Source organism: Pituophis catenifer, unplaced genomic scaffold (assembly GCF_029215685.1).
Source record: "Pituophis catenifer annectens isolate HBS135680 unplaced genomic scaffold, rPitCat1.0.hap2 SCAF_7, whole genome shotgun sequence".
Classification (NCBI taxonomy): Eukaryota; Metazoa; Chordata; class Lepidosauria; order Squamata; family Colubridae; genus Pituophis; species Pituophis catenifer.
In genome coordinates, this window is record NW_027256887.1 from 5,332,179 (window position 1) to 5,355,281 (window position 23,103).

At 43.3% G+C, this 23,103-nt stretch overlaps 1 protein-coding gene across 3 annotated transcripts in view; it reads left to right on the forward strand.

The window, feature by feature from the left end:
- ATXN7L1 (ataxin 7 like 1) overlaps positions 1-23,103 on the forward strand; it is a 69,419-nt gene that overhangs the window by 35,204 nt on the left and 11,112 nt on the right. Inside the window, exons 1-5 of one of the 3 annotated variants that reach the window (XM_070947407.1) lie at positions 7,042-7,147; positions 10,077-10,302; positions 16,436-16,716; positions 19,121-19,228; positions 22,191-22,273. In XM_070947407.1, the coding sequence (XP_070803508.1) occupies positions 10,094-10,302; positions 16,436-16,716; positions 19,121-19,228; positions 22,191-22,273 (681 nt within the window). In that variant the 5' untranslated portion in view covers positions 7,042-7,147; positions 10,077-10,093. Of the gene's footprint in view, positions 1-7,041; positions 7,148-10,076; positions 10,303-16,435; positions 16,717-19,120; positions 19,229-22,190; positions 22,274-23,103 lie in introns of those variants that run through there. The other 2 variants (XM_070947405.1, XM_070947406.1) reach the window with 2 other exon arrangements.

Sequence of the window (23,103 nt, forward strand, 5' to 3'; positions counted from 1 at the left end):
GGACTAGATGACCTACAAGGTCCCTTCCAACTCTGTTAACCTGATTAAAGTGTCTAAAGTTTGGAGGACATGCTCAAGTATCTTCACACCTTTGGCTTTGATACATAAGGACGGTAGATTTCCCAGGACTATGGGAATCTGCTGTTCCATGTCCTCACAATCAGCTCCTTTCTAGTTCTACGGACTTTATTTGAAGCAGCCATATTATAGGATCAAGTGCGTAGTTATTTTGGAGCATTTCTGGCGAGTGAGAGAATATAGAATTGGAAGGAAATCTTGTTAATTGTTAATCATCAAAACGGCCTCGAGTCCCTTTGTTTTCAATTTATATTTAGACAGCTTGATAGAACAGCTTGATTATTTCGTTGTGTCAGTGCAATGTAATTTATTTAGATATTAAAGATTGTACTGTTGGGTTTACATTTCATATATATATATATATATATATATATGTGTGTGTGTGTGTGTGTATGTGTGTGTTTTCTTTTCTTTTCGTAGGCCTTTATGTGTATTTCTCTTTAGCCAGGTTCTTCCTACGTAAACCAAGATTTTTATGCAGCCCTAGTTCAGTGAAATCACAATCCACTCGTTTCTAGGCTTTTTTCTGGCAGCCAGCAAGCACCCATTAGTCTCCCAATGGGCAGCAGGGTGCTTGCTGGCTGCCAGAAAAAAGCCTAGAAACGAGTGGATTGTGATTTCACTGAACTAGGGCTGCATAAAAATCTTGGTTTACGTAGGAAGAACCTGGCTAAAGATATATATATATATATCTTTTTACACCGGGGAAAGAATTTTGTGATTCTGAAGTAGGATCGACAGCTTAAATATGTGGATGCTATTTATGTGTTTGTTTTCTCTCTGTTTGTCCAGTTGCAAATTAAAACACCATACATACGGTAACTTCTTGCTTTTATTGTCCGAGTAATGACTAATGAATATTGCTGCTTAATGATATTTAATTAGGCTAGCATTGTGTGGCTAAATCAAAGAGGAATATGTAAAGACTTCAGTAGAGTGCTTAATACACAGTTTTCTTTGTCTTAAGATCTATATTGTAAAAAAAGCTCAGTCACTGCATTATTATAGCCCTAAGAAAGATTTGAATAACCAGTGTTTTTTTTAAGGAAGTGGTTGCAAGAGAGTGAAATATACATGTATTTGAGGTTTCTTGGTGTTTAAAATAAATTTATTTCATCTAATGTTCTCAGGTTTGTGAATAGTAATAATAATAGTACCCTGTTGTCCCCAAAATAAGACATCTCCTGATAATTATTATATGTATATGAAATCTTATTCTGTTCACCGCCCTGAGTCCTTCGGGAGAAGAGCGGTATAGAAATTCAATAAATATAATAATAATAATAATAATAATAATAATAATAATAATAATAATCCTCCGACGATACCTTAACAGTTCCTAGGTCCTTGGTTAGGACTCAAGCTGCTGAGCTATTAACCAGCCTCAAAGGCTGTGAATCTCACTAAAGAGTAACCAATAATAAATAATAATAATAATAATAATAATAATAATAATAATAATAATAATAATAATAATAATAATAAGCCAAATCGGGCTTTTGAACGCATGGCAATAAGGCCAAACGCTTATTTCAGGGTTCAAAAAAATATATTTTTGGGGAAACACGGTACGAATACAAATAAATCTTGACATACATAAGCTGTTGACGGTGCCGAAATATTTGTCAAAAAAAGAATAATGGCAAACTCGCAGGTTATCGAAATTTAGTTCCAGGTGCCCGTCATCCGGGCAACAATTCTGTGGAAAGTTGTAGCTTGGCTTGATAGCGCTATAACTTGATTTACCGATTGACTCGCTTAACAAGCAACGGTCTCGCTTAGCCACAGGCATTTCGAGCTCCGCCGTGGTCGTAAGTCAAGGACTACCTGGTGCTGTTGCATTCTCTCAGGCACGAACGAAAGTCCCTTCTGTGTGAACATTTTGCTGTGCCTGAATCAGCCCACGCTTCGTCTTGGGTACCCGTCCTCCGTTGCCCTGACAACAAGGCCGAGTTTTAAGAGGAAGGAGCCTTCGCTTGTCCTGGAAGTAATCTCTTTTTTAGAAAGCTGGCAGATCTGCTTGTCTCTTTGCTTGGAAGAAAGCTACAGGAGCACTTGGAATCTGAAAGGGATCCCCCTGAGATCCTCCTGCTCTGCTTTCTTTGCTAGCCGCTCCCCAACGGCAACAGATTAATATAGAAAATGCTGGCTAAAGCATCCATAAGAGATATACAGGCAGTCCTCACCTTAACGACCACAGTGGAGCCTCCACAGATTTATCTCGCTAAGCGAAAAATTTGTTAACGTGAGTTTTGCCCCCTTTTTACGACTTGCCACGGTTGTTAAGTGAATCTGGCTTCCCCCCATTGGCTTCGCTTGTGAGACGGTCGCAAAAGGGGATCATGTGACACCACCACCACCCCGGACCCTGTAATTGTCATAAGTGTGAGTCAGTTATCCAGCATCCAAATCGGGGGTGAAATCCAGCAGGTTCTGACAGGTTCTGGAGAACCGGTAGCGGAAATTTTGAGCAGTTTGGAGAACTGGCAAATACCACCTCTGGCTGGCCCCAGAGTGGGGAGGGAATGGAGGTTTTGCAGTATCCTTCCCCTGCCACACCCACCAAGCCACGCCCACAGAACCAGTAGTAAAAAAAAATTGGACTTCACCACTGATCCAAATGTAAATCGCCTGACCATGGGGAAGTGTGAAAAATAGTCACAAGTCACTGTTTTCAATGCTGTTGTAACTTTAAACGGTCACTAAGTGAACTTAGAAGTCGAGAACTGCCTGTAATGTTCACTTTGAAGACATTCGTTATAACTGATGATTAAAAAGGATTACATGGACGTGGTTTATTTTATTACATCAGTATCTTTACAAATAAACCGTTTATAGCTACGAACTATGCCTGCAAAACACTGTTCAGGTAGTCCTCGAATTAATGACCACAATGGAGCCCCAAAGTTCCATTGCTGAGCAAGACGGTTGTTGAGTGAGTTTTGCCCCATTTTATGACCTTTTTGTCACAGTTCTTAAGCGAATCACTGCAGTTATTAAGCTTCTCTCTTTGTTTTTGCTTGTTGGAAGGCAGCTGGGAGGGTCACAAATGGTGACCGCATGACCCCGGGGCATTGCAACCGTCCGTCATAAATATGTGCTAGTTGCCAACTCCCCCTATGACGTGGGTTGGGCTGAGAGAGTGAATGACGGGCCCAAAGTCACCCAGCTGGCTTTCATTGCTAAGGCGGGACTAGAACTCTCCGTCTTCTGGCGATTGGGCTAAGGTCACCCAACCAGCTTTCATTGCTAAGGCGGGACTAGAACTCTCTGTCTCCTGGCGATTGGGCTAAAGTCACCCAACCAGCTTTCATTGCTAAGGCGGGACTAGAACTCTCCGTCTTCTGGCGATTGGGCTAAGGTCATCCAACCAGCTTTCATGGCTAAGGCGGGACTAGGACTCTCCGTCTCCTGGCGATTGGGCTAAAGTCACCCAACCAGCTTTGATTGCTAAGGCGGGACTAGAACACTCCGTCTCCTGGCGATTGGGCTAAAGTCACCCAACCAGCTTTCATGGCTAAGGCGGGACTAGAACTCTCCGTCTCCTGGCGATTGGGCTAAAGTCACCCAACCAGCTTTCATGGCTAAGGCGGGACTAGAACTCTCCGTCTCCTGGCGATTGGGCTAAGGTCACCCAACCAGCTTTCATGGCTAAGGCGGGACTAGAACTCTCCGTCTCCTGGCGATTGAGCCAAGGTCACCTAACCAGCTCTCCTGGCTAAGGTGGGACTAGAATTCACAGTCTCCTTTCTTGTACCTTAATCCACTAAACCAGCTGGCTCTCGTCTGACAGTCCTGCAATAAACTCAATTAGGTGCCTGACATATTCTTTTGTTTTTTATTAATCATATTTCTATGCCGCCCACTCTCCGAGGACTCTGGGCAGTTTACAACAATCGACAGTATACTAAATGGCATATTGCCCCCTAACAATCTGGGTTCTCATTTTACCCACCTCGGAAGGATGGAAGGCTGAGTCAACCTTGAGCCGGTGAGATTTGATCTGCTGAACTAGCAGTCGGCTGAAGTAGCTGCAGTACTGCACCCTAACCACCGCGCCACCTCGGCTCTATTCATTGTTGAATAAGTTGCATGTAATTAACATTTAAGTTATATCAAATAAAATACAGTTTTTCTCCCAACCCTGGTCCAATTTGTGTACTTTTCACTCAGTCCTTCAAGACCAAGGAATGCCTTGAGTTTGAAAGCCACGGCCTCCCATCAAGAGGGTGAATCCTTGCCTTGGGATTCGTACCAGATTAACACAGTTGGAAGGGACCTTGGAGGTCATCTAGTCCAACCCCCTTCCCTGCCCCCAAGGTGTGTCACAGTGGTGTGTCTCTTAACAGAACCCGAGGACCTCTCTGTGAAAAGGGGTCCCCTGATGGAAACGCCCCACAAAATATATTTCCTGAAAGCGTCTGCTGTAGTTTTTTATGTTTTCCCCAGGCTTGGGAGGAAAAATATATGTCTTGGTTTTCTTAATCCAGAAATTAGTTTTCACAGAAAACTAATTCTTCCTGACTGATCCATGTTTTTTTATTTATATTTTATGATAAGATTTCCAATACAATGGTTGAAAAGTTTGCTTTTTAAACCTGGCCGCTTTTCATAATTTTCAAGAATGTGAGCCTACTTACTTGCTAAATTATATCCAGTAGGGGGAGCCTCTATATTAAAAATTGTCCTTTCTGAATTAACTTTTTCTGTTATTAAAGTTTTTTTCTGAAATGAAGTATCCTTCCTTCCTTCCTTCGCTCCCTCCCTCCTTTCCCTTTCTTTCTTTCTTTCTTTCTTTCTTTCTTTCTTTCTTTCTTTCTTTCTTTCTTTCTTTCTTTTTCTTTCTTTCTTTCTCCTTCCTTCCTTCCTTCCTTCCTTCCTTCCTTCCTTCCTTCCTTCCTTCCTTCCTTCCCTCCCTCCCTCCTTCTTTCCTTCCTTCCTTCCTTCCCTCCCTCCCTCCCTCCCTCCCTCCCTCCTTCCTTCCTTCCTTCCTTCCCTCCCTCCCTCCCTCCCTCCCTCCTTCCTTCCTTTTTTTCTTTCTGTAATCCTTACAATCCCACTTGGAAGCTTATCCTACAGATTAATCAAGAAAGGTCATAAAAAGGGGGCAAAATTCACTTGATAAACGTCTCGCTTAACAACAGAAATGTTGGGCTCAATTGAGGACATATGTCAAGGACTATCTCTCGTAAATCATAAATTACCAGAGATTGGCTGATCTTAAAAAATACAGCTAAGGAAGGTTGGGACTTGGTTATCGTAAGGATGGGAGACCACCAGGAAATGCCAATCTCCATAGCGGATTTTATTTAATCTTTAAATGGGAGGATACAGAAATTCTCTTCCTTTAGTGGGTGTCATGGAATCGACTGCTGTACATCAGAAGAAGAGGTTTTTTTTGAGCCCGAAGATTTATGTCTGCTGTGAAAAATTGTGGCCGTACTCAACATTCCTTGTTTAGCAACTATACAGGTAGTCCTTGATTTACGACCATAATTGGGACAGAATTTCCATCGCTAAGCAAGGCGATTGTTAAATGAGTCATGCCGGCCTTAATGTTTTAAGACAGTTATGCATTTTCATGCAGCATATGAGGTAGAAGGTATTCAGGAATACAGGTAGTCCTTGACTTACAGGCATTCGCTTAGTGACCGTTTGAAGGAAAATAATTTGTGGGAAAATAAGGTTTATAATTATGGTTAATTCAGCCCCTGATTCTTTTTTTTTGAAAGACTGTAAAAACTACAGCATTTATTGGTTAGGTACAAAATCTGGGAAAATACAAGTAGTCCTCAACTTATAACGGTTTATTTAGTGACTGTTCAACGGCACTGAAAAAAAGCAACATGGCCATTTTTCACACTTATGACCGTTGCAGCATCCCTGTGGCCATTTGATCAAAATTCAGACACTTGGGGCAACTGACTCATAGTTATGACGGTCGCAGTGTCCCTGGGGTGGGGACATGTGATCTCCTTTTGAGGCCTTCTGCCAAGCAAAGCCAATGGAGAAGCCAGATTCACTTAACAACCCTGTGACTAACTTAACAGTTGCAGTGATTCACTTAACAACCGCGGCCAGAAAGGTCATAAAATGGGGCAAAACTCACTTAACAACTGTCTCGCTTAGCAACATAAACTTGGGGTTCAATTGTGGTCTTAAGCAGTTAAAAAATCCGAAGTGATCATTTCCCTAGAATCTACAGGAGCAGAATTAAATTAAGCTATTTGACATGCTACCGTATATCTTCTAAATGAGTGACACTCCAAAATGACGTTTCCAAAATCCAGGCAGTCTTCGGCTTACGACAGTTCCATTTACTGACCGTTCAAAGTTACAACGGCATGGAAAAAAGGGACTTATGACCGTTTTTCACACTTAACGCCCGCTGAATTATCCCTATCAAAATTCAGAGGCTTGGCAGCTGACTCATTTATGACGGTCGCAGTGGCCCCGGTGAGGGGGGGGGTGTCACGCGATCCCCTTTTGCGATCCGTGGGGAAGCCGGATTCACTTAACAACCCTGTTACTACCGGTAATTTAACATCCGCAGCGAGTCACTTAACAACTGTGGCAAGAAAGGTGGGGCCAAACTCACTTAACAAATGTTTCCCTTAGCGACATAAATTTGGAGCTCTGTTGTGGCTGTAAATCGAGGACTGCCTGCAATAGCAATAATTTAATGGTTGCAGGATTGTCACCCCCAGCCATCTTACAGTTAGAATCCTCTCATTCCGCTACTCTTCTATTCCAGAATAGATCCAGTCAATTTACCGTGAGCAAAAACCGTCCCTTAAATCTATCTGAAGCGTTGTGTCCGTCGTACGGTGGAGCTGACAGGGTGTGTAACCGGGTGTGTTGTTTTGTGTAGCCCGAGCGGTCGGTGCCCCAAGTGCAAATCTGCCGTTATTGGAGCAGAAACTGCTTCGCTTCCAGTGCCTTTTGCAGTGTGATTGTATTGCTGCTGTCATTCTCGGACGGGGTCCGGTGAGTCATTTTGTGTTCTCGCCGTTCGAGTTGTTTACGGCTGTCCTAGGACTTGAGTTAAGTTGGCAGGCCGAGCTTCCATGTAAGTCGTTTTCGTTTCCTCTTATCTAGCGAGATAATACGTGATTTCTCCCCTTCCTTAGCAGTCATTAAAGAACGTTTTAATCGTTGTTGTTATTATTTCGGAAGCTAACGATCTCTTGTGGCGTTGTTGCAAAAACAGGAAAGTCATTTCAGCGTGGCAGGGAATTTGCGGAGTTTCACCAACTGCTTTTTGCTGCTAGAGAAGATCCGTGTTTGTGAGTCTGGCAGTTTGTTCCCTTTGATAGTTTTTACACCAAGTAGCACAAACTGAACTCCCGTTGCCATTTTTACTTGTCAAGAACTGTTGTTTACATTATTGTAAAGGGACACTCTGAAACGTTTTCCTTGGTTTGATATTCTTGGGAATAATTGTCCAGACTTGCAAAACTTTGTTTGTCGGATTGTTTCTTCCTTTAAACTCCCGCGTTGATGTGGTTAGTAGATGTTCTGTTTTCACTTAAAATCTGAGTTAGCAGGGTACAGAGTGTGCTACGGCTTGTCACAGAGAAAGTGAAAGTATTCAAAATGTTTACAACCCTTGGCTCCTTAGCAAACTTGCCTTTTTAACCGTACGTTTCCCAGGTACTTCAATTCTCGGGTTGGTTTACGATGTTTGGTTTTTTTAAAATCGTATTAACGATACGCCAGGCCTATGCTTTGGTTTTAACGGTGGAGAGTTTTAAACTGGGTATGTGACTTCGTATCAACTACCCACCCACCCACGATAGCAACCTACATTATTTTGCGACGGGTAAAAAAGGGAATGCTTTGCATAGCTCAAAATATTTCACGGCCTCGGCGAAAGCCAAAATTGATTGCTTCCGACACTTAATAAAAACTGGAGGGGAGAAGTGAATCGGTCAGTCTTGAGGGAAAAAAAATGTCATTTTCTAGTAAGTACAATATCGGGCCAAGATTCTCTCGTGTTCCAAGTGCATAGCGTTAAATGTTTTTTAAGTGCATTGTATTTCTGCAATCTGGGAAGGCTCATTTGAAAAGGCCTCACTCATCTGGCAGTTGTGTTGTGCGGTATTAGGCCATCCTTCGGTACAAAGGTTGCTGAAATCAGGAGGGGTCCATTTATTTATTATTATTTTTTGCAGAAACACAGCACATTTTGTAGCCTGTCAACAACAGAAAAGCTTTTCCAGAGCAGGTATCCTGCAAATTGAAATTCTTTAGTATAGGCGATGACACTCCTGTATGATAAATAAATTGGACTCTGTGAGAGCATCACTTGAAAAGGGGGGGGGGGAATCAAATTCTGTTCTAGAACTAAGAACTAGAACTGGCCTTATATGTAATTTAGGAAAGTGCCAATCTGAAAGTGTTGCTGCTGCTGTTGTTATTATTATCTCTTCATTAAAAATGAAAGTCATCTAACTGAAACTCAGTTAATTGAACATTATTATTATTATTGCTGTTATTATTATTATCTCTTTTATTCGTTAAACATAAAACTCAAGTCAACTGAACATTTAAAATTCTGCCACAAATACCATTGACTGGTGCTAATGGTTGATACGGGTTGCTGCCAGCGTCCTAGGGATCAACCAAGTACCTTCTTAAGATGTACATTGTTCCAAGTAGCACCGTTTTTTGCAGTTCCGCTGGTGTTATTGCAGGAAGCTGCAATTTCTTGAAGTGTTTTGTAAAATTCTTGGACATGGTACCAAGTGCCCCGATGACAATGGGTATCACTGTTAATATGTTTCATCCATAGCCGTGTAGTTTCAGAATTATTATTATTGGTTAATCTTTAGTGAGATTCACAGCCTTTGAGGCTGGTTAATAGCTCAGCAGCTCGAGTCCTAACCAAGGACCTAGGAACTGTTAAGGTATCGTCGGAGGATGTAAGCTGTTCCGAGTAAGATGGTTTTTTGTAGAGTCAAAATGTTCAAGTCCGGCAAATTTAGAATTTCTAAATAGCGGGGTAGCCCTTTGGGTATTGCTCCAAGGGCTCCAATTACAATCGGGACAACACACAATTTCTTTTTCCATAGTTGCTCAACTTCAATTTCCAAGCCCTGGTTATTATTATTATTGTTGTTATTATTATTGTTGTTGTTGTTATTATTATTATTGGTTAATCTTTAGTGAGATTCACAGTCTTTGAGGCTGGTTAATAGCTCAGCAGCTCGAGTCCTAACCAAGGACCTAGGAACTGTTAAGGTATCGTCGGATACATCATCATCATCATCATCATCATCATCATCATTATTATTATTATTATTATTATTATTATTATTATTATTACACCGTGGTGGTGCAGTGGTTAGAATGCAGTACTGCAGGCGACTGCTGCTGACTGCCGGCTGTCGGCAGTTCGATTCTGACCGACTCAAGGTTGACTCAGCCTTCCGTCCTTCTGAAGTCGGTAAAAGGAAGACTCAGATTGTTGGGGGAAATATGCTGACTGTTAACCGCTTAGAGAGGGGCTGTAAAGCACCGTGAAGCAGTATATAAGTCTAAGTGCTATTATTCTGCTATTAGTTGCCTCTAAGGGAAAGCATTGAAGGCAAACGAGGTCCAGGCAGAAGAAGATCATCATGGCGTCAAAATCTAAGGGACTGATTTGGACAAAAACTCAGCAGCACTTTTTCCGTGCGTGATCGCCAACGCCCGATGACGGCTATGGCACAAGAAGAAGAAGAGAAAGCATCTCAAATTATATTGGCATTATACTGTATATCTGTAACAGCTTGACAAGGATATACAATGTGGGGCCTTACAATTTAACCTTCCAGTTTTTTTTATGTGGGGCTCTCAGAGCTCAGACAGCACCAAGGAGCCCCCCCCATTCTACCCAGTTCAGATATTCTCTCCATTTTTCATGTGTTTGTATTCCTTTTGCTTGCCTTCCATAATTGCCTGTATTTTTATTCATTTAGTATTGTTGATATCTACCTATATATTACCTATTGCAGAACGAAGACACAGTTCAATGTGTAAATCTTCCTCATCTCCAGCATCTCCAGGACCCTGCAATTCCAGGGCATGCCTAATACAGATGAAGCCGAAATCCTGCATCAGTGGCCATAACTCCGTAAACAACAACGCAAAGCCATTCAAAACGCCCAAAGACAATCTCATTACCTCCAGTAGCAAACTGCATATGGTCTTTTCTTCAAAAGTCTCAAGAGATAAACCTTGGTAAGTTGGTATTCTTGCAGACTCTTGATTTCATATTCTTTTCTCAGTGTTAGATTTCCAATATTCGATTTCTTGTCTAGTTGGAGCGACGCGGTGGCTCACCGGCTAAGACGCTGAGCTTGTCGATCGAAAGGTCGGCAGTTCAGCGGTTCAAATCCCTAGTGCCGCATAACTGGGTGAGCTCCTGTTACTTGTCCCAGATTCTGCCAACCTAGCAGTTCGAAAGCATGTAAAAAATGCAAGTAGAAAAATAGGGATCACCTTTGGTGGGAAGGTAACGGTGTTCTGTGTGCCTTTGGCGTTGAGTCATGCCAGCCACATGACCACGGAGACCTCTTCGGACAGCACTGGCGCTTTGGCTTTGAAACGAGATGAGCATCGCCCCCTAGAGTCAGGAATGACTAGCACATATGTGCGAGGGGAACCTTTACCTTTACCTTACCTAGTTGTTTTGGCAGGCAGTGCTCTAGAGCGCCATCCCAAGGGGAGGAGTTTATGTCCAGGATGTGAGGGATGCCCAATGAGTGGTGCGGTGGCCTAGAGGTGGTTCTCTTGCCTCACAATCAAGAGTCTATGAGTTCAATCCTAGGTAGAGGCAGATGTTTCTCTCTCTGGGCACAGTGAGAATATATCTGCTGAACAAAACTCCGCATTGGCAACAGGAAGGGCATCCGACCAGTAAACACTCAGCTCCATTTAGTTGCCCAGACTCCACCCCGCAAGGGATTATGGGGTTATTAAAAGATGATGATGACGACATATACATGTCCTCGATTTACAACAGTTTGCTTAGTGACCATTTGAAGTTACAACAGCACCAAAAAAGATTACTTATGAACATTTTTCACACTCATGTCCATTGCAGCCTCCCCATGGTCGCAAGTCAATGCGGAAGCCAGATTTGCTTAATAACTTAACTAACGTAACTACTGCAGTGATTCACTTAACAAATATGGCAAGAAAATGGGGGTGGGGGGGTGGGGAACTCACTGAAGTCTTATACAACATAATTATGTTGTGTGAGACTTATTCAAAACTAAAAGTAAAGAAAGGCCTTAATGTGCATTTCTAGAATTCTTATGGAAATTTAATTTTTTTTTTTTTAATTCCACTTCAGACGTTTGTGCAACGTCTTACAAAATAGCAGTCAGAAACCAAACGCCCCCCCAAAAAAGAAACAAATGTGGTTTTATTTAGAAACGAGCACGGTTTCAATTAGTCGCATTAGCGTGAAAAAATGATTTCAGCTCAAAACATTTTGAGCTCACCATGCTCCGGTTTGGATTTGAAACGAGCAGTTCTAAATTTAGCAAGAAATATTCTGGAGCGGTCTTGGCAAGTTTAAGATGTCTGGACTTCAACTCTCGGCTGGGGAATTCTGGGAGCTGAAGTCCATTACATCTTAAAGGTTGAAAAATACTGGTTAGGAAATCATCCAGAAGACTTGCCACCTAAGATATCTCCTGTCTGTTAGGATTAAAGCAGTGGTGAAATGTAAAATTTGTTACTCCCGGTTCTGTGGGCGTGGCTTGGGGGGGGTTAATGTGACTGGGTGGCCGTGGCCAACTTTTTTTTTTTCTTACTTTTAAAACCCATTTTTTTCTACAACCTCTTCAGTAGAAGAGGTTGTAGAAAAAAATGCTTTTAAAAGCCTCTGACGATCCCAGCTGAGCTGCGCGATCATCAGAGGCTTTTTTTTTTACTTTTAAAAGCATTTTTTCGGCCGAAGAGGTTGTAGAAAAAAATTGCTTTTAAAAGCCTCTGATGATCCCTGCTGAGCCGCGCGATCATCAGAGGCTTTTTTTTTTACTTTTAAAAGCATTTTTTCAGCCGAAGAGGTTGTAGAAAAAATGCTTTCAAAAATAATTTAAAAAAAAACCTCTCATGATTGCGCGGCTCAGCTGGGGGGGGGGGCAGGGATTTTGTTCTCCGAACCATCCGCCGCCATCGCTACCAGATCAGATGATCTGGTCTGAACCGGGAGCATTTCACCCCTGGATTAAAAGTTATTTGAAAAATCAACATAAACCTCATAATTGGGAGGAGATGATTGGAAACAAATGATTTATATCACCAAGGAATAGCTGTCACAAAATCTGAGTTAGGTGGGTAAATATGTCTTGTCAATAGAGCACGGCTAAACTGTGGTCATTTTGATTATGAGCCTTGGTGGTGCAGTGGTTAGAGTGCAGTACTGCAGGCTACTTCTGCGTCCTGCCGGCTGCCTGCAATTTAGCAGTTCAAATCTCACCAGGCTCAAAGTTGACTCAGCCTTCCGTCCTTCCGAGGTGGGTAAAACGAGGATCCAGATTGTTGGGGGCAAGAGGCTGAATCTGTAAACTGCTTAGAGACGGCTTTAAAGCACTGTAAAGCGATATATAAGTGCTATTGCTATTATTTGTTGCACTTTTTTTCAGTTCTATGAAATGCTTCTTTTAGATTGCAGGAATAGCTATCAAAACTTCCTAGTTTTCTCTTAGTGCAGGCAGTCCTTGATTTACAATCACAGCTGAGTCAAAAATTTATGTTGCTAACCAGGACAGTTGTTAAATGAATTTTGACCCATTTCTTGCCACGTTCATTAAATGGATCACTGCAGTTGTTAAGGTAGTAACATAGTTGTTAAGGGAATCTGGCTTCCCCCTTGACTTGGCTTGTCGGAAGGTCTCAAAAGGGGATAACCCGAGACATTGCGACTGTCATAAACAAGAATCGGCTAATCACATGTCTGGATTTTGACCACGCAGCCATGGGGATGCTGCTATGGTCGTAAGTTTGAAACAATGATCATAAGTCACTTTTTTTCAGTGCCGTTGCAACTTCGAACGGTCACTAAATGAACTGTGTTGTAAGTCGAGGACTACCTGTACATGAAAATGATCGGTCCATTTTTTGGGGGGCCATTTTGAGCTTTTGGGGAGCCTTTAAAATTGTAATGTAATTTCATCAGTGGTTCCATCACAATTAAAAAAATAACTTTCTCCCAAATTGCACCTGAAAAAGGCAGTCCTGTTCCTTTTTTTAAAAAAAAGATTTTTATTTTTATTTCTTATACACATATTGTAAATTTACATTCTCTTACCTATATTAATCATACATATACATATTTTTTTTCTAAAGAAAGCATAACAATAAAACATTTTAATTGCATTCGGGCTTGCTCTTCTACCCTTTCCCCTCATTTTACAACAAACCTCCTTCTCCTTCTTTCTTTCCCTTCCCTACCTCCTCCCCTCTCCTAATTTCTTCCTTCCTCCTCTCCTTCCTCTTCCCTACTTTCCCTTCCTTTCCCCCACTCCTCCCCTCTTTTCCCCCTTTCTAACTTACTCTCCTACTCTTTTCCCCTCTCTTTTCTTCCTCTCCTTTCCCCTTTTTTCCATTCCTCTGTTCTGCCCCAGCTACGGGTCCCAAGAAGTGTAGCACACACACAGAGCTCCAAAAACTCCATTTAATACAAACAGACCATTTTCAAAATGCAGGCTTTAACCACAAATGTCCTTATCAGCCTGCTATGAATTACAAAGATTAAACAAAGTCGGACAAGGGTTGGCAATCAGCCCAGAAACCAAGTTGTAACAAAAAACTCACTCTCAAAATGCTCTGCGTAGGACCAAACGTTGTTTCCAGCAACATTTGCCATTTGTGTGCGAACTTAAATAGGCTAAGGGAGTGGCCAATTAGCCCCAAGCCTTACTCTCGAGGAGACCTCCTCCTGAGGAGCCATGCCTGCCTTTTGGCAGCCCTGCGTGCTCGAGCATTGAGAAGAGGCTCCTCCACTTCACTCTCTTCACTTGAAGGAGCCTCTGGAGGTTCTGAAGGCCCTGGCTGAGTCTCTGCCTCTGGCACCACATCCTCTTCAGCCTCCTTGCTCTCCAACTTGAGTGCCGGCTGCACAGGCTGCTAGCACGACACCACACCAGCCTCCTCGTCGTCGGAATCAGCCACAATCCGTGCAGGCCGCTGGCGGGCCACAACATCCTCTCCCTCCCTCTCCTTTCCTCTCCTATCTTACCCTCTACTCCTCTCTCCTTTCTTTCTCCTTTGTTGTTTAATATTTCCCCTACTTGGTATCCAAGCATTCCCAATTTTATATTAATATATACTTTCTTTCCAATTTCCTTTCAGTTTTGCCTAGTCTGTCACTTCTATCATCATAATTGTACATTTATATTATAACATTCTTTCTTTCCCCCATCCCCCTTTTCTGTTCTGTTCACGTGAGTGATGTTAGCCCTGCCCATTTTGTAGCTTTTCCCCACAGCAAAAATACGAAATGTGAGGACCCTTGATTGCCAAAAAGTCGATTGAGAACGAGCAAAGAAAGAAATATAGCTACTGTATGAATTGTCCTGTCAGCTGACCAAACCTTTATACAGGGAGTCCTCAACTTATGACTACAATTGGGAGTAGAATTTCCATTGCTAAGTGAGATGGTTGTTAAGCAATTCACGCCCGATTTTATGGCCTTTTTGCCCCTTTTAAGCCGTTTTCACTGCAGTTACGTAAATAACATGGTCCTGATTGTGAGAAATTTAATATGCCCCAAAACATTAAAAGGAAGTTTTGGTTCAGTTTTGATTTCTTTTAAGAGAAGGCAGATGTTTCATAATTCAGCTTCATATATAATACTAGGCGGTCATTGTTTCAAAGATATTTTCTTACACAAACAGAGAAATAACATGTCCATGGGGAAGTAGAAAAGCAGTGGAGCCAAAGTGACTTCCGACTTCCTGCCGTCTTCCCCAATGACTTCATCAGTGGGAAGCTGGCAGGGAATGTAAGAAATCACAATCAAGTGATGCGGGTGATAGTGGCGCCACTACAGTGGCTACACTTTGCGAATACAACTGGTGTGAAGACCCTTGAAATTTCAATTACACAGGAGGAAGGATCCCAGATTTTGTACACATTTTCTTAAATTAATGGATTTGAGATATCTTGATTCAAAAAATTTTTTGCTCTGTCATGCACTCTTTAGATGAATTGAACAATTACAGAAGACAGGAGAAGTTCAGTAATATATAGATATACATGCACACCTGGTTTTCTAACATCAGAGGTGGGTTTCAGCAGGTTCTGACCAGTTCTGGAGAACCGGTAGTGGAAATTTAGAGTCATTCAGAGAACCGGTAGTAAAAATCCCACCCCCATCTATTCTCTGCCTCCCAAGTCCCAGCTGATTGGGAGGAAATGGGGATTTTGCAGTAACCTTCCCCTGGATTGGGGAGGGAATGGGGATTTTACAGTATCCTTTCCCTGGAGTGGGGTGGGAATGGAGATTTTACAGTATCCTTCCCCTGGAGTGGGGTGGGAATGGAGATTTTATAGTATCCTTCCCCTGCCATGAACACCAAGCCACACCCACAGAAACGGTAGTAAAAAAATTTTGAAACCCACCACTGTCTAACATGTTTTTAGCACGCAATAATACTGATATTATTGGATAGGAACAGATTTGTGTCAAGTGACCTGGGCACTGCTTTACTGGTAAACCACATAATTGGAAGCGATTTAACTGGTTTGATTACTCTGTGTGTGATATCGATGTGTCTTGAGACAATATTTCAAAAGTGTAAGAAAAGAAACAGGCAAAGAAAGATTTGGGGGAACGCAATAGTATTTTTTTCTCCGATTGCGTATCTATCTAATAATTATTATTAGAATTAAGTCTAAAAATTAAGCCTGCACATAGTTGAAATATTGATAACAGGAAATCAAAAAGGTAACAATTGGTAAAATCATGGGATAATATCTGCCGTATTCATTTATACCAAAGCCGATCTTTATGTCTTTTAAAAATGCTGATAGTTTTTTATACTAACAGTCAGATTTATAGTAAGCAGCCAGTAATTACGTAAAGTGTTACAGAACCAGTGCTAGCACTGATGATGCAACCTAGTTTGGCTGATGAAACGCCTGCAAGAAAACAGCCAAGCTCAGACTTCCTGCCGTCTTCCCCAGTGATTTTATTAGTGGGAAGCTGGCAGGGCAAAGGACCTTTCGCTTATTTGTCAGCGTAAAATTTTAATTCCTGCGTTAGTGTCACGTAGAAGAAAAGCAAGGTAATGTTAGTGTGAGTGGTGCAGAAAATACATCTTGAAGATTTTTTCCCCCTTTCCTTTTGGTCTTTCAGTGTTCCTGTTCCCGTAGTCAGCCTAGAGAAAATCCCTAACCTAGTGAAGGCAGATGGTGCCAACGTTAAAATGAACTCGACGGCCGCTCCCGCCGTCACCGCCTCCTCCGCCTCTTCGTCATCCACTGTCCCTGCTCCAATTAAGTCCGCTTTGACATCCAAATCGGTGCCGCCGTCGCCCGAAAAGATTCTGAACGGCAAAGGAGGCCTCGTGCCACCCGTAGACAAGAAGCACCAAAACGGCACCAAAAACAGTAACAAGTCTTACAAGAGGGTTTCAGGTAAGTGGCGCCGGCGGCACAACTTTTAACGAGATGCCGTCCTTCTTCGTTACGGGGATGCTGGTTGCTTAAGAAACCGATCGTTCTCCCCAACCAGCTCTTGCCCAGCTTTCTGCTTTAAAATATCAATCAAATGTCAACGCCAATCAAATGAGAGGCCAGCTTGCTTTGGACTTCTCCTCTTTTTGTGAGCTACCGTTGCAGCGTAATTTGGCAAAGACGAAATACAAGTAATCCTCGCCTTAGGACCACCTTTCCCTTCTGTGGCTAAGCGAGACAGTCCTTAAGTGACTTTTGCCCCGTTTCCCGACCTTTCTCGCCACGGCCGTTAAGGGAGTCACCGCATTAGTAACATGGTTGGTTAAATGAATCTGGCTTCCCCATCGGATTTGCCTGTCAGAAAAAGGGGAACACATGATCACCACCGTCATAAAGATGAGTCAGTTGAGTGGTGCGGTGGCCTAGAGGTGGCGCTCTCGCCTCACAATCAGGAGGCTGTGAGTTCGATCCTAGGTAGAGGCAGATATTTCTCTCTCCGGGCACACTGAGAATATATCTGCTGGGGGGAAAAAACTCCGCGTTGGCAACAGGAAGGGCATCCGGCCAGTAAAACACTCAGCTCCATTCATTTGCCCAAACTCCACCCCGCAAGGGATTATGGGGTCGTTAAAAGATGATAAATATGAGTCAGTTACCAAGGATGCAAATTTTGATCACGTGACCCACGGTCGTAAGCGTGAAAAACGGTCATCGGTCACTTTTTTCCAGGGCCGTTTTCACTTCAGTCACTAAAATGAACTGTTGTAAGTTTGAGGCCTACCTGTATTAAATTCTCTTACAACCAAGAGGTTGGTTGCCTCATTGATCATATCGATGGAACATCTCGGACTGCTCTCCGGTTTATCCGGACAATAAATAAACAGATTAGGTTATTTTCCTCCCACTAGACTTGGGTTTAACCCAATGCTCGGTGGCATTCATTGACTTATTAGAGCAGTCCGTTTTTCTCCCATTGGGAAATGCCACATCTGGATAAGGTAGGTGCCCATTCTATGTCCCATCAGCCAACATTGCCTTCCTGTGTGAACCGTCATGCCTGCCTGTCTTGTTGCAACCAAGGTTTGTTTTGTCTTCCGTACACTGTTACAATGACCCCCCTCCCCTTTGCTTGCTGCATTTTAGCTGCCCATCGGATGCACGCAAGGAGTTACTAACCCTTACATTACGACTCTGTGTTTAAAAGTGAAGGGAGACAAAACCGAAATCCTGAAAAGCAGAATTAGAATTTGACGGCCCCCTGAAGCCGAAACTCTTTTGATAGAACAATTGAACGGAGGTTGAACGCATAAGCATTCAAACCCAACCTTTCAGAAGGTGAACCTCTAGCAAATATTAAACTGTGACTTGGCTTGGTAAGGAAAACATTTCATTTCATGGATTATTTCTAGTTTTTGCTCATCACAAACTGAACTGGCCACCACACCCACATTTATACCCTGTGGGATGTGGTCCAGTGACTCAGCTAATCTCTGGCACGCCTTCCCCTCTGCTGCGCACGCTTCTCCCTGCGCCTCTGCCGAGGGTCCAGCCAGCACTTATCTTCTTCGTCACTGTACACCTGTGGCTGCGGGGACGTGCTTGGCTCTGAGCCTATCGTTTGGCCTTTGGTGTCCTCTGGAGGCATTGCCAGAGAGGAGGGTGCTGGAGAGGGAGGCCTTGCCAACTCCTCCCCCTCACTCTCAGAGTCTGCATCTGTCGATAGCCCAGGCTCAGGCAACGGAGCCACAACAGAGGCCTTGGAAGTCTTCTAGTCCAACCCTCTGCTCAAGCAGGAAACCCGATAACCATTTCAGACTAATGGCTGTCCAATCTTTCCAGAGATGGAGCACCTACAACTTCTGGAGGCAAACCATTCCATCGATTAATTGTTCCCACTTTTCTTTAAAAAAAACTTTTCTTAAAAACCTCCAGGGATGGAGCTCCCACAAAGCTGGCCCTTATTATTCTGGGTGGGCATTTTCCCTGTGGGACTCAACCTTCTCTCCCTCCACGGGTGAACGCTTTCCCACTAACGGAAGAACTCAAAATTACAATATCTGCTAACCGCAACCGGCCGATGGGCTCCCCCGTTTTGATAAGAACTGAAGCAGAATTCCACAAGGGCAGGCTTATCTCTCTGTTTATTTAAAAAAAAAATGGTGTTTTTTCGCAAACATTTCAACATCCTCCGCTTTGGAGAGGCAACCACGGCTTTCTTCCTAGGCCGTGGCGCAACCGTCCACCACCGCGGCGGCGTGATTAGCCTCTGCGGAGAGAATAGCCGCGTCCTCGCTAGAGTAACTGAATAGTATCCTCTTTCTCAGCATTGGCTGGTCCTCAATTGGAGTCTGGTGTTCTGTACTAGGTGCCAGAGTGCGAGAACGTGGTCAGCAAAGAGGAAAGGAGGAGTCTGTGAGGAGGGTGACAGAAGGTCCAGCAGGCAAGTCATATAAGGAGAGGCTGAAGGAGCTGGGTATGTCCTACTTAGAGAAGACTAAGACCTAGAGAAGGTCCATCATCGTGAAACAGTCAGAGAAAGAACAGGAGGGACCTGGGGTGGGGGAGAGGGGGGGGATTTCATCTCTGATTTACGTGTCAGGACAATCCATGGTCAGGCATGACATAAGTCTTGCATTTGCATGTTCCAATCCCTGTCTCCATTCCCTGCCCCCCATTCTTTATGTGTTCCACCTCCCTCCATACGTTCCGTTAAGCAGTGGTATCCAGATGGCATAATGTGGGTTTTGTATGGTTTACTTGCCCAAATTGGGGGGGGGGGGAATGAGGAGGAGAAAGAGGAAGGGGGGGAGTAGGAGGAGAAAGGAGAACGAGGAGGGAGGGAAGAAGAGCAGAAAGGGAGGGAGAGGAAGAGAAGGAGAAAGTAGGGAGGGAGAAGGAGCAGCATGAGGAGAAAGGAGGGGGAGCAAGAGAAAGGTGGGAGGAGGAGAAAGGAGCAGGCGAAAGAAAGGCGGGGAGGAGCAGGAGGAGAAAGGGAAGAGGAAGAGGTGGAAGGAGGAGATAGAAGGAGGAGGAAGAGAAAGAAAGGGGGAGGGGAGAAAGGTAGAGGAGGAGGGAGGAAAGAGGAGGAAGAAGAAAGGAGGAGGAGGAGGAAGAGAAGGAGGAAGGGAGGAGGAGCAGGAGGAGAAAGGAGCAGGAGAAAGAAAGGCGGGAGGAACAGGAGGAGAAAGGGAAGAGGAAGAGGTGGAAGGAGGAGATAGAAGGAGAAGGAAGAGAAAGAAAGGGGGAGGGGAGGAGGGAGGGAAGAGGAGGAGGAAGAGAAGGAGGGAGGAGGAGCAGGAGAAAGAGGCGGGGAGGAGCAGGCAAAAGGAGAAAGGGGGAGGAGGAGCAAGGAGGGAAGAGGAAGAGGTGAAAGGAGGAGAAAGAGAAGAGGGAGGAGAAGTTCGGCTAAAATAAAAATGAAGTGTGGTACCTAGAAAGGAAATTCTTTGCAGGAAAAGAGATTTTTTTCAGCCATTCACAAGAAATGTTAATTTTAGACTTGAAAACCTATGGAAAGAAACAGTTAGCAAATGGCCAACTGTGAACCCATTCTGAAAATCCCTATCATATTCCCGCTTTGTAGTGATTAAAATTGCAACAGATTTTTTTTATTGCCAGAATAAATTTTGGATGCCATTAACGGACCCTTTCAGGTTTTGATAAGATACTCAAGATTTCTCAAGACATCAGCATTGGGAGCAACCACCCTGTTATACTGTGTGTGTTTTTTAAAACAGCATAATGGGGAGAAAAAAATTCAATTTTGTTTGTAGCCGTGAACAACAGGAATCAGTGTTTAATGTTAGTCAAACTCAATTTTTCATATGCAGTGAAGCTTTCAATAAACAGGGCTTCTTCGCCTAATCCTTAAATTCCGGGACAGTGGTGGATAAACAAGGACACTCTTGACACTCCAGATGTGGTTGAACGAGAGTCCTGAAACATCCTTGAGCTGCATAGCTGAGGGTCAAAGATTGGAGAACTTAAGATAAACATCTGGAGTGCCAACAGTTGCCTACGCCTGCTCTAAAGTTTTCTTGCCCCGCAGCTCTTCTTCTGGATTCAGGGACACCAAGAGAAGGGTCGATGACAATTCGCCCCAGGGTTGGGCTTCAGAAATTTTAGCAAGGGGTTCTCTGCCTGGTTGCTGGGTGGGCGTGGCCATGGTGGGCGTGGCCTAGTCGACCTCCTGCACCACGGTGGGGGGTGGGGGTTTGCCCTCCCCGGGCTCTGGAGGATTTTCTCGAGCCTCCAGGAGGGCGAAAACGGCCTCCCCAGGCTCTGGAGGCTTTTCTCGAGCCTCCAGGAGGGCGAAAACGGCCTCCCCAGGCTCTGGAGGCTGGAAACGGGTCCTTGCAGCCTTCCTGAACTTCCGGTAGGCCCATTTTTTGCCCTCCCCGAGCCTCCACGTACACCCTGCACTTACCTGCATCCAAAACGGGCTGCATGGGGACTCCTGGGAGGGGTGGGATGGGCGGGGCCAGTCAGGAGTGGGATTTGGAGGTTGTCCGAACTGCACAGAATCTTAGCTAGAGATTCTCCCGAACCCCTGCGAATCCCCAGCAGCCCACCCCTGGGTAGTCCTCGACTTAAAACCAAGGTGGATAAAAATCAATTATTTTTTTAAAAAAAATCAAAAAAATCAGATTTTTTTTTATTTAAATCAGATTTTTTTTTTTATTTAAATCTAATTTATTTTAATAAAAAACTTTTGGGGTAAATCGTAAGATAGTTTTCTATTTAGGATACATAAATAATTTAATTTATTCAGCATGAAGTGGAGCTTATTTATGGAGCATGAGGCTGTATATTCTGCAACACTGGGACTATCGGTGAGTCAACTGGGTCAAAGGAGAGATGACAGTTGCTCTTTAAAAATTATGATTTAAATCGAGTTGATTTAAATCAAGCCTTTTTACTAGTGATTTAAATCGTGATTTAAATCAACTCGATTTAAATCAAATCCACCCTGCTTACAACAGTTTGATTTAGTGCCATCGTACCTTTGAATAGTCACTACGTGAACTGTTGTAAGTGGAGGGCTACTACTGTAGTGACCCCAATTAAGTGTGGCCCCAGAGAGGTCTTCTATATTACACACATATAAATTCAGGAGGCAGAGCTGCCTGAGCTGCTCCTTTTGATAATCCTTTCCAGCCTTCCCTTCCTTCAGAACCCTGAAGCTCATTTATTCCTAATAATCAGATTATCTAATTATTTCTTAGAGGGCCACGGATTGTATGTAGGCCTTGCACGTGGTTTCTCCCTTGAAATGGGTTAAAAACCAGAAGGGAAACGCGCCCAGTTTAGAGAAAATGCGCTATTTTTACACGTCCCTTTTGATGTGCAGCCTTGCCGTGTCTTCCCAGTTTGTTCACGTAATATTATGCCGTCGCTTTTTCTTTAAAGAACCTATTTTATGTATTTTTAAACAGAAAGAGAGTTTGACCCAAATAAACATTGCGGAGTATTGGACCCCGAAACCAAGAAACCCTGCACGAGGTCACTCACCTGCAAGGTACATTTTCTTCCTGGTTGAGATATGACAATCCTATGATAGTTATTTGATAGTTATTTGCTGAAGGCTATAGTTGTTATTCTGTAGGAATATTTTTAGGTCCCTGGTTTTTTTAACCGGGCCAAAAATATGATGTCTGGCCTTCAACACTATTAATATTAAGAAACTCTATTAAGAAACGCTCTTACCCTGTTTCCCTGAAAATAAGACATCCCCTGATAATAAGCCCAATCGGGCTTTTGAGTGCATGCACTAAAATAAGCCCCCCCCCCCGGAAAATAAGCCCTTCCCGAAAATATTTAAATGCAGAATAGGAAATCAGGTAAGAAGGCAAGAGGAGCCCCATCTTGCTCCATGCGCCCCAAAATAATAAGACCTCCCTGAAAATAAGGCCAAGCGCTTATTTCGGGGTTCAAAAAAATGTAAGACAGGGTTTTATTTTCAGGGAAACACGGTAGCAGCCAAGGAATATTTCCCTCCAGGACAGATTCACAGATGACATAAACCGAATATGGGTTGGAAGGGACTATGGAGGTCTTCTACTCCAATCTCTTGCCCATACGATACCCGGTTTATTTTCCAGTTTCTCCAAAAATAAGACCCCGTCTTATATTGTTTTGAACCCTGAAATAAGCGCTTGGCCTTATTGCCATGTGCTCAAAAGCCCAATTGGGCTTATTATCAAGGGATGTCCTATTTTGGGGAGAAACAGGGTAATACTTAATATAAAGAGAGAATGAGAGAAAGAGAAACAGAATGGAATCTCTTTGGATTTCAAAGAGGAACTTCGAACTTCTCACCACCTTTTAACCCCTTTATTTATTTATTTT